The sequence below is a fragment of the Leptosomus discolor genome, chromosome 8 (genome assembly GCF_034619465.1).
Source record: "Leptosomus discolor isolate bLepDis1 chromosome 8, bLepDis1.hap2, whole genome shotgun sequence".
Lineage (NCBI taxonomy): Eukaryota > Metazoa > Chordata > Aves > Leptosomiformes > Leptosomidae > Leptosomus > Leptosomus discolor.
The window spans coordinates 41353710-41365793 of NC_141398.1; the positions used below are offsets into that span (position 1 = coordinate 41353710).

The 12084-nt window shown below is 43.8% G+C and overlaps 1 protein-coding gene across 4 annotated transcripts in view; it reads left to right on the plus strand.

Moving 5' to 3' along the window:
- The window catches only part of CBFB (core-binding factor subunit beta), a 41313-nt gene extending 37424 nt beyond the window's left edge, over positions 1 to 3889 (plus strand). For all 4 annotated transcript variants that reach the window (XM_086469302.1, XM_086469303.1, XM_086469305.1 and 1 more), the window contains one exon: positions 3727 to 3889. In XM_086469302.1, the coding sequence (XP_086325428.1) occupies positions 3727 to 3795 (69 nt within the window). In that variant the 3' untranslated portion in view covers positions 3796 to 3889. The remainder of the gene's footprint in view (positions 1 to 3726) is intronic.
- Positions 3890 to 12084: the final 8195 nt, after the last annotated feature.

A 12084-nucleotide genomic window follows, 5' to 3' on the forward strand; every position in this document is an offset into this window, starting at 1 on the left:
CTGAGTTCATTATTCACCAAGAGTAATTCTGATGTTTCTGCATGGTGTCATAAGGTATGCATTTCAAAAATTACAGCAAATACTGCAATTCAGAGGATTGATTAGCTATGCTGAGAGTATGGGATCCCAAACCAAGAGAATTCTGGAAATTGTCATTTTACATCTATAAAAGGGAACTTTTAGCTTCCTGTAATAGACTGAGGAGACCTACCAGATACTACCATACTGGTAGTCACTTCTTCCACAAGTAAGCGTGAGGGATCTTGTGGCTTTTCTTACGAAAACTGTATTTTGCCCATTGTCAGTGGGCAAAAATATCGTCCAATGCCTGATGCTCCACAGTGTGCTTGCTGTCTACGTACAAGGTGATTTCTCCTGTCTTTGAGTGTTTTTATTTTTTAGATACAGACATATGTAGTGCTTTTATGTTAATTTTTTCAGTGTGTAAAGCACAGTTGTAATTGTTACATACTGTGCATGTGTACCTTGGCAGGATGGTGACTGATAGAATAAGCATGTTTCATGTGTCTGTATTCTTGCATAGCAGTGTAGCACAAGGAAAGGAGGGTGTCTGAGTGAGATGGAGCTGTCCTTCCAACACGTTGCAGTTGCTTGTGTAAATTCCCACTTACTGAAATGCAAAATTACACCTTTATCCCCATATGCTAGTGTAAGATATTGTAATGACTGCTTTTGGTACATTTGAGGGTAATTTGTCATGCCTTTTGCATATCACTTGAAAGAACAAATCTGGTAGTTGTTCAGTAGTGGCTTCTGCAAACTCTACAAGTAGCAATGAGGTCATGAATCATGTGAATTCTTTCATATGTTTTGAAAGAAAAGGCCACTTTAGGCAAAGGATAAATGCAACCATATGCCGATACCTTGGAGTCATCACTGAAATTTGACAATAAAATTGCTGTGCATATGGTTTGTTTTCTGAAGAAGAAGCTGTTGCTTTTAGAGCAGTAGTATAGCAGCAGTTAACTTGCTGGTTTTATCTAGGTAAGTGTAAAAATGTTTACAGGTACTAAATTGGTGACTAGATTATGTAAGTAAGATTTTGGTAATTCTTAAAGATAGTGCATGCCTTTGTTTCCTTTTAGAAGAAAGAGGCAGCAGTTAAACCAGAATAATCTTTTTACAGTCTGTTCAATAGGAGAAAAGTATGCAAAGTGGAACTGTTGTCCTTTTGTTAATCTTAGTACCACTCTTAAGTTAGTGTGGAAGTATATATTTAGACTTGTTGAACAACCATTTTGTATTAAGAAAAATCTTTACTGCGCAGTTTGCTTTTCTGTTGAAGAGGAGAAAAAAAAAAAAGCAGGGGCTTTCCCTTAACTTTTCGACAGTGATCTTGATGGTCAAAGCTGAACGATTTGGCTTTTGGAAATAATGTGAAAATCTTAATTAAATGCCATCTCCTAATACTCTGCACCTCTATGGCAGTTTGCAAAAGCTGCTTCAGGGGCTGAAAGGAATACGGCCTTTAGCACTTAAAAATCTTCAGTGCTGTATGTGCTTACAGCTGTTTAACACGATTCTTCAGAAAGATTACTGAGAAATCTGTGGGTTTATGCAGCAGCAGTGATATCAGTTGTCACATTCAGAGTTCTGCATGTAGGAAAGGCAGATTTTTTCCGTCAGTTGAGTATGACCAGTGCTGATAGAACAGAGTGAGAGGATCATCTCGCCCTTAAATATCTAAAATGCAACCAGCAACAGTACTGGATACACAAATGTAGGAGGTAGCAATTGTGATATTTAAAATAGTGAGGGTGTTTCCAAAACAACCACTAAAGAAAGTGCAGGAGGGAGTTGGCTTCTCTGGAAACATTGTGATTACTAGAGGGTTTTATTGAAGGAACTCTGTGCATCAGAATGGGATCATTGCACATGAAGGGAAAACGTAGCTTTAAATCAGTATTTAAATAGGATAAGGAAGCAACAGGTGTCTGTTTGGGTGAAGCTAACCAATTGCACTGGAAGCATAAAATTAGGCAGACGAGAAGAATGGTAGGTAAGGAAGGAAGTGATCTGAGAAAGAAAAGGCTGAATTAGAGAACATGCTGTTGGCAGTACAAGCCAGAGAGTTTGGAAGTTGACAGATGCTGCTCGCTTGCCATTTTGTATGGGAGCGAAGCAGCAGCATGCTGTGAGCTGGGGTAGCTGTGGCGCTGGCGGGAAGCCTTCCTCTGTGTCAGTAAATGTGACTCAGAAGAGCCCAGGGAACACCTAAGAGCAGCACTCATGTCGCTGTTAGTCACAGCTTAGTTCAGCTGTGATCGTGTTGTTCAGTGTGATTGTGTAAATGTGGTGATTGCTTCAGCTGCATATTTCAGTGGTACAACTGCCTGCGTTAAGTCTGTTCCTGCCTCTTTCAATAAAATACAAGAAGCCTTTCAAGGAGGGAAGCGGTCATTTGTTTTGTGTTTTTTTTTTTTAAGCCCTGAACGTGGCAGATTATTGCAGCTAGTGAAACTAACAGAGCTATACCAAATAATGCCTGTCTAGTGATGCTTTCCACCAGCTGAGAATGTGGCTCTGATGCTATTTGGGTCGCATGGTAGTTACAGGCCAAGATGCCAGCTATTCATGCTGTAAATGTTAAATAGAAGTATTGACACAAAAATGTCTTAAAAAACAGCTTGCCTATATTAGATGTTCCTGGAACTGAAGTATTGCTTTAAAATTTCAGTATATCAATGTTTTTAAGTATTCACCTGCAGCATTTGCATGTGCTACTTGAAGCAGCATGCATGTGTACAGGTAGAGAAAGTAGATAGCAGTGTCTTGTACTGTGACTGATACCACTATGACTGACCATCCTTAATTTCCTCTTTAAAATGCCATCATCTCGATCAGTTTGTCAGAATAATTTATTTAAAGGAGAACTTTTGTTACTTTTTTTTAATACAGGGGTGCAATCATAGGTACCAGAGTGTTCTCAGTTTTGTATTATTGCTAACTTTACAGGTGCACCAAAGAAAAAACCCATATGCTGCAGTAAAACCCCAACTTTTAAGAAGTGTTAAATGTGTGTCAATCTAACATTAAATTGTGCTAGCGTGTTAATCTTGTTGTAAGTCTCTTTAGTCCAGACAAAGCTAAAGTAAATCTTTCCCACATAAAAATAGGGAGGGGAGATTTATTTGGGAATGATGTAACATACTCTGCCATCTTGCATTGTAGCCTTTCTCCCCAAAATCTTGTTCCTGAAAACATTTACAGAAGGGAATTTCACAGGAAGGAAAATGTTTTGCAAGAGGAGACACAAAATTGTTGCCTAAATATTCTGAAAGTCTCTTGCTGATTACTAAAGCGATGTTGAAGTATTTCAGCCTGGCTGCAGGAGGGTCTGTGAGGCAGTCTGAGTGTGTGGGTGCGTGCACGCTCGCTCCAGAGAGAGCCAGGCTTGCCTGCCCCCAGGCTGGATGGAGAGTCAGAGCTAGAGCTCCGGGCCCCTCTAGAGGAGAGGACAGTGCCCAGCTGCTGGGTCCACAGCCCTCCTCTAAGGTTCCTGTTGGTTCTGGGGCATCATTAAATTGAGGGGGGAAAAGAACAATTTTGATGTTAAAAATGAATGTGTTGGTTACTGCTTGAAATGTGAAGTTTCTGCCTTAGAATTGGTTATGGTCTTAGTCATGTTAATATACTGAAGAAATTAACTAAACGAATAATTTCTAAATAATTTTTTTGATCCTAAATATGTGTTTATTGATGCAGGCAAGAAGACAACAAGACCCTAGTCCTGGATCAAACCTAGGAAGCGGCGATGATCTCAAACTACGTTAATCAACAGCAGCAGGCGTACCATGGGTCTGCACATGTGCATTGCTTCTACTTGGCAAAGGATTTAATAAAAGACCAGAAACTGTGATAACTGGGTATACTATGGTCTGTTTCCTGACCTGCGGCAGTCAAAATCACCACGAACTGCCATGGTTTGCACTATGTTTATGTTACAATACCTGCATTTCCCATTTTAAGCATGTAGCCAGTGGCAATTTGAAATTTTGTTTTTCTATGCAAACTTATTTTTGTTGGCACTATTTTAGTGAAATGGAAACTTATGCAGCTATAAAACCATTTTTCTCAACTGTTATAAAAATTGTCACTTAAAAATAGGTCAAGATATTACAGTTTTAAAACTTCTTTTTTTGTTGTTGTTGTTTTTTTGGTGGTTTTTTGTTTGTTTGTTTTTTTGTTTGGTTGGTATTGTAAACTGCTGGAAGCCAATGCATTCCAAGCTTAATTTTTTTTAATATGGGCTTTTGGAATTTTGATTGTCCTTATTGTGCTCCTGCTTGATTTTAGATACGCATTCTTATCTATCTTTCAGTTTTCTTTTTTCTAAATTTGCAAGACCTTCTTAAAACTGCTGACATTATTTTGCATTATTTCCAAGCTAAACCCAGTGAATCAGAGCTGTTGGAATGAGTTTTCAAACTTCGTGGGTTTGTAAACGTTACAGTTGCAGTATTCTCTTAACTGCTAACAATTCATTGGTTCCACTTTTTAAACTGTAAAATCTTAAAATGTATATTTTCGTGCGTTCATGCATTCTGCCCCAGTATCTGTCTTAGATTTTATTCTGCATCAAGTGAGTTTGGGTGGTTGTTATACCCCTGTATATAGTACTTTACTGAAACTCACAGGAAGTCGCAGGCTGGCTTCTGTTTTATTCAGGGATTTTTTTAAATAGTTCTTAAAAGGGATACTGCAACTCTACGATCAGATTCAACAGCATGTTAAACTGGGAACAAAAGTGATCAGCTGCCAAGGTGTTACGTATTAAGTCATGTTTAAGATAGCTGCTTTAAGTATATTTTATATCTTAGGCTTTTTGTAAAGTTGTGCTGAATGGTGAAAAGTTGAGATGAGGTTGTGTGCAGAAAATCTCATACTGTGCATAGGACACTTCTATTAAATCTTATGCAAAGTAAGACTACATTGCAGTATATATTGCATTTTCTAACAGGGTAAGATTTGGGATGAGTTAATCTGTGTGAATTATCTTGTTCTATTCGGGGTGGTGGTGAATGGACTTGTTCTAAATTTTTCATTGCATCCAATATTGGAAGAAAGTCGATTGGAAATGTGATGTCATTTGGCTTTGTTAAAATGTGGTGCTTCCTGTACAGCCTGATTAATTAAAATGTCACTTAAGTATGCTTTTAAAGTAGGTGATCTGACTTCAGCATTTTAAGAATCATTTTGAAGGTGGAAACTCTGTATGGTTAGAACAGTTAAATCTTTATTAAATTCTGTAATTAAGATAATTACATTCCTCATTAATGGCAAAACGATGTAAAAGAGGTCTTGCAAAAATGTAAGCAGATGTCAATGTGAAGGAGAATCTTTGTATGTTAATAATATAAATATTTAGCATTCACTTAAAAATGTCAATAACTGTAAACTGTGAGAATGTCATCAAATAGAAATATTTTGATAATTCAATTTAAATGTGATTCACCTGAAAGATAGCCTTTTTCACTCTGTGGCCACATATTCTTCTTGCTCTTCTTCCCCCAAAGAAATAATTTTTGTAAAGTGTTTCTGCAATGAGTTATTTAAGGGACACACACACGCATCTGCACGCATCCCTAGCCTTGGATCTTCTCTGCCATCTGTGTATTTTTGATGGAATAGTCTGAAGATTTATTTTAAAAGGTTTTCCTAACGTTTCAGACAGTGGTTTTAAACCATAAGTACACAGGCAATTATGCTATCAGATAATTAATGTTATCTCTGTGTAAATACTGAACTTTCCCTATCATCATTTAGCATTCTGCTGCTTTTGATATCTTAATGCTGGCATTAAGATCAGAAGCCTTTACCCTCTGCTGGTTAGTGCAGACTTTTTAAAGTGCATTTTAAGTTATTGATGCAATTTGATATTTTTCATAATTTCTATTTAAACTGAAGTTGCATCATCTTTCTTGAATTCATCTCCTGTAAGAGTTGCCTTAAGCTACAGGATTGCTTTTGCTACTTTTTGTGTCGTATGTTTAACTTTCATAATAAACTTCTGTGTAGTGAAAACAAGTTGCTGTAAGTTTATTTGTGACACCCTGGTACTCCACACCGACATATTATGTGTTTCTGGGGTGACTTCCCAACCTCCTGCCAGGGCAAGGCTGCCTTGGTGTCCATGCTTAAAGTAATAGTGACATCCAGTGGTCATCGCACCAGCCCCGGGTTTGGGACTGCCTGGGAGTATTCATGGTGCTCCCACACCTGTAATAGAAGGGCATATATTGGGGAAAATGTGGGGTTTGCTGCCCTAAAACTCTTGTGTGTTTGGTTTTTTTTTTATAGCTGGTATGCCATACTTACCCTGAAAGCATGTACCTACTTAAGTAACCCGAAGAAATTTTATCTCCCTGGGCTGTAACAGAAGAGCATTGTTGGCAGGCACATTTTTATAGCAGCCATTAAACCTTGCTAATGGTGCTGCTTTGGAGAAGGAGGAAAACAAGGTAGTTCGCATGTTGAAATTGAGGAAATGGGGAAATGTGGTAAAGTACTGTGGGGAAAATATGCATGTGACATGCTACGCCTGAAAACCTCTTCTGAAGCCACTGAAATTTTGCGTGGTAGAACTTCAAATATCTGATATTGAATGGCTATGGTGGTTATGTACTGAAATCACGTAGAGGATTCCTTGCTTAACTTGAGCTCTGCAGTCTGCTTTGTCCTCTTGCGTGTAAACACTTCCAAAGTATAACTTTCTTTCCTGTTTTTAAAATCTGACTGCGAACAGATCAGAGTGCCTAATAAAAATGGTGTTGACTGTGACCTGTGCTGCTTCTGAAGATACTCTGTAGTTTGAAAGGGAGGTAGCTTTTAAACCAGACATCGGTGACAACCTGTGTTACTCTGAGTCTGTTCCTGACAGCAGATGGTATCTTTGTGAGCTACTGTAGGCTCTGCCATCAAAGCAGTGCTCACTTTGAAAGGCATCTTTAAAGAGCAGTTGGTAAAGCCAGGAGGTAACTCATTGGTTTCCCCGCAAGTTCATGGAGTGATTCACTTTTCTGCCCAAGGTGCATCACAAGTGGAGGAGTACCATATTCATAAAGCCTTTTCTTGAGTGGAGGCATCTAAAGGTCAGAGGCACTTTGTCCCCTGGCTCCTCTTAGATTATGTTTGCCTTTTGGGTGCATGAGTAGCAAAGGGAGTCTGAAAATCTTCCTGCGTGAGGCACCTACAGCATGAGAGGATTTTTAAAACATTACAGTCTTTTTCCCTCAGTGTGACTTAGGGATGGCTGTGTTCAATTTGGGGATGAAAGACCACGGGGAAACACTGGAGCTCATTGGAGTGGAGAAGGAAGCAGGTGACCTGGAGCCCATCTGGAGCAGGTGAGGTATGGGCGCTTCTGACTTGCTTATTTTAGCCTCTTGCAGTCACACGGCCTCTTTCTAACCTGAGAGAATCCAGAGCATTAACTGCCTAGTCCATTTTGCAGAAGTTTTCAAAACCTGAACAAATGGGTTTCCTAGTCCCTCTCGAAGGATCAGGCAGGGATCAGCTGTCCTGGCCTGGGCTCCTAGTCCCCCTTTTGAAAGTACAAAACTATGAAAATGAAACTGTGGGTGAAAACAGCAGCTTTTCTGTTCCTGCAAACCTATAGTGTTTTGTCTAATAAGCCTTGTTCAGGTAAGGGCTGGGAAGTTAAATGAAGGAGACACGGTTTTGGAGGACTCCAAAATTGTATGGCCTGACAGGATCTTGGCAGGGCTTCTGTATTTTTTTTTTTGTCCGCCATTGGTTCAGGACTCCTCTCTATTACAGATATATTTAGAGATCCATCCTGTCCGCATAGAAATAGGACCAATTTCTGTAAAGTTACATTATTTTGTTACAACATTTCCAATGCAAATAAGAGAATGACACAAATGGCTTCAAGGATGAGAATTACAGCAAGAAGTTACAGCAGAGCGAACATTTGCATAGGCAACATTTCTCATAACTCATTTGCCTGACATCCTGTCTTCACACTGCCACGAAACGTAAATCCCAGGACATGCATATTCATCAGCTGCTGCACAGCTCGGAGCTGCTTGGGATTAAGTAACTTTATTAAAATAGCTTTCTCAATTACAGGTTGAGATAAGTGAACTTCCAGAGTTGCCTTCAGCTCATTTCTTAAAGCTCAGGAGTGAGGGGAAAGAGCCTAGTGCTGCCTCAGCTGTTGCTGGCCCCTTGCCGTGGGTAGCTGCGGAAAGACCGGGGACCTGTAGGAAGGGAAGAAGTTGAACATGGGAATGTTTCTTGCTCAGCTGTGTGCCTTTTACTCAGCCTGGTCAACAGTTTATCACAGATGGTGAGACTCTTGCTAAGTCTTTGTTGCTCCCCACAACTCTTCTGACTTGGTGTTTCCCAGCCTGTTAGACTCGACGCTGGTGTCTTCAGGTACATGGGTTTTCCCAGTGCTCCCATTTCCCTCGTTCCACAGGCTGTAATTCTCACAGAAACTGGTGGCCTTATCACCTTTCGCCCTTTGCAATCCTCTCTTTTTCCCTGTAGCAGGTGATGGGTTAGCTTGAAAAGAGAAAAACCCTCTAGAGCTGGAGAAAAGTTTGCACCTGAAAGCTCCAGTCTTTCCAGCTGTTATCAGCTGGTTTGCTGAAAGAGACTGTCCCTATAAGCCTTGCCCACTTGCATCCCCCAACCCTTTGAGCTTTCACTATTCATACCGTGCAAAAATGCAGCAAAGTATAGGCGTAGAAAAGTGAGCAGTGGCAGAAAAATAAAACTTCTTGCTGCTGGATGCATGTGGCCTTGATATCTTCGTACGTGAATCCACCGTTACTGAAGCACATGGTTGGGGTGGTAGTGCTGCTGCTGGAGTATTTCAGGAGTACTTCAGTGATGCAGATCATAGCTCTACAGTCCGTGCTCCTTGGGAAGATCTTGGACATGAAGAGCTGAGATCTGTGTAGGAGTAAGTAAGCCGGTTCATGGAAGAAGCCACGTGACCATAGAGGTTGGGCAGTAAAGCTTTGCCCTCAGGAAGTGACCAGGTACCCAAGCATATCAGCTTGGAAGAGAAAAGGGGGGGGTAGGGCATTACTGACATCAACCGTTTCCTTCAAGTCTAGCAGACACTGTGTTTGCTCTAGCTTTAGGTTGGCCAAAATGGTTGTGGCTTTTGCCTTGAGTCTTGAGCAGCAGAGGGCACGCGTGGTACTGAGGGCTTGTAATCAGTGCAGCGGTTCTAGGTGGTTTAGTCTATAGATTTGGTGAGAGAAGCGGGAAGGATATCCCTCTGTACGAGCAAGGATGCCGGCATCTGAACCCCCTGTGTGAGTCCACTTTCTGGCCCACCTGCCTCCTCTGCCTTTGACTGGAGATATGATCTTGAGTCCCTGTCCTCCCCTTGGGGCTGCGGCCAAGCTGAGCTCTTTGCAGAGCTCTGTTTACATCATGTTTAGAATCATATATCCTATCATAAATGCTTGCAGAAGGTGGATCTCAGAGCGGAGCAGTGCTCTCCCTGGAGCTCGTTCCCACCAGGCAACTGAGCTGCTGCTTGGGCAAAGACTACTGGACAGGGACAGCATCCCTGCTTGAAGGCACCTTCTGCCTCTGGGGCAGTTGGGCATTCAGTGGCATTTGGTGCACCATTGAGTTAAAATGGTCAAATCAACTGAAGAAGCCAGGAATGAGCCTTGGCAACTTGTTCGATACCATTTTAACTGAACGGTGCAACACCTGGTTCATATTTCATACAGTCTTGGTGCAGTGAGCTGCTGTTCTCAGCCCCTGAAGGCACTGGGGCAGGAGAGGTTGGTTGCAGCTCAAAGTACACCTGCCAGTTTCTCTTCTGGGCATTGTGCTTTCTTCTGCAGTATGTGCCAATGCCTCTTCTAAAATCCTGCATATCTTGATGTTGAAACTGCCCCCAAACAAGGGCCTTGGTCGGCATCTTTGCTGCTGCAGCCGCAGCCCTCTTCCACAATATCTCTGAAACCCCTCTTTCTGAGCACACAAAGCTGCACAGGGTGAAGCAACCTCCCGGTGAAACCTCAGGAGCTCTAAGTTTGGAAGAGAGCAGAGAGGTTGGTGGGGATTCGCTGCTAGACTGCAAACAAAGCCATGTGGGGAACAACTCATCAGAAGATGATTCTTAAGAAACAGGCGGCTCCATCCAGAATCACCAGACTAACCATCACCTCTGAGCTGGGAAGGCTGCTGAGCATCTTGCTTCCCAGAATGATGTGTCACCTACCCAGAAAGAGCACCAGGTCCCCTCCCGCCCCACTGAGAGCCGAGCAGCCCTCTGCTTTGCAGCACTCTGGCCCTTTCTCCCCGGCGGCCCCTGCCACAGGGCAGCACCCCAGTGGACACCTGCCCCAGAGATGGGATGCAGCAGTCTCCTTCCCAGCACCATCCCATTCCTCAGTGACCTTCCCAGGGCCTCTGGCTGCTGCCTGTCCCTTGGTGCCAGCCTGCAGCTGCCTGCATAGCCCACCCCCAGAGCCAGGAGCCTGTGCCCGCAGCTGCCTCAGCCCAGACGGGGAGAGTACTTGGGGCTGCTCTGCGCTGCATGGGGGCTGGCTGTGGTCCAGCTCTGGGTCATTTGCTCTGGCTGCATTTGAGGACTGGAGGCCAGGGCGAGGAGGGTTGGGAGCTGCTGCATGCACAGCCTGCTTCTGCTTGGGCCAGAGCTGCTGGTGCTGCTGAGAAGCCCCCAAGCCCTTTCCTGGCAGCAACAGCCCTGGCCCGGAGCCGCTCGGCGGATGCTCCCACACAGAGGAGAGGACAGATCCTCTTTTTGGTTCTACTTTCAGTTCCGCTCTGCAGAGCGTGTCTGGTGTACAACTCCCAGGACACAGTGTTGGTGGGCCCACGGGGCGCATGACTCCCCAAAACCACCAACCACACCAAGGTGCCTTAGTCAAACCCTCTCAGCATCTTGCTCTCTTCTTCTGCATCCAGGGCAGGATGTGCTGGCGGGACCACAGGGCACCATGCTGTGAAGCGGGACTGGAACGAAAGAGGGAATAAACTGGGCAATGAGACCCTGTGGTCCAGGAGTGTGAGAGATGGCTGCAAAGGGAAAAGGGGAGGGGTGGAAAAGCAAGGTTTGTGTGAAGGACCTCACTCCAGCTAGATGCCTGTGGTCAGAAAGGGATGCTGGCCATCCCTCATGGCACAGCATATAGCAGCTGGGAGCCGCTAGCTGTAGCAGGTCCTCTTCTTTTGCCAGCAAACTCAGCTCGTGCTCTGCTATGATGAGTTCATAAGAGACTTTTAATTGTGACAGATAGTGAAAAGCTGTCCTCGTTCCTGTACTGATGATCTGCCACCCTTTTGACACAGATGCCATGAGACAGACAGCAGCAGCAATCACGGATGTTGGCTTGGGTGCAAAACTGATCCTTTGGGTGCAAGACTCCTTCTTGCTGGGGCTGGGCTGCTGGGGGGGGGATCTGCACAGTGAAGTTGCCGGCAGCAGCACCGGGTGGATGGACGTGCTCCTCCTGGCTCCCCAGGGAGCTGCAGGGCAGTTGTTTAGTGTCCCACAGCCATGAAAAAAAAAAACAAAAATGGGAGAGAAATGTAGCTATGGCTACTGGCAGCGCAGCTGCCACCGGCCTCAGCAAACACCCGGGCAGTTTCACAGGCTGCTCCCCAGAACCCAGTGCTGTGGAGACCAAGGTCACTCTCAAATGTTATTTAATGAAGCTCAGCCTCAGGGAGGAACTTCCAGCGATGTGTTGGACCAAGTGATTTCCCACTGTGAAATGAACAGGCTGCAAAGGGGGCTGGGAGTAAGGCTTAATGAGTAGTTCTTTTGTTTGTTTTATCCCTTGCAGCCTATGAGCAAGATTTGAGTCACCTGCCTCGTTTGCTAGAAGTCAGTGATAAAGTGGGCAGCCAGAGATCTTCAGCAGCTCTGAGAGGGTTCTGGCATGCAAACCTGCTGCTCTGACTCACCTCCCATTGAATGATGAAACCTGGAGCGCCCAGGCTAGAGCAGGCAGGGGGTGGAGGGCCTCTCCCCTCTGCCGCTTCCTCACACACCGTGGGCCTTCCTCGTTGTCTGCTCTGAAGCTCAAACATCCCTTT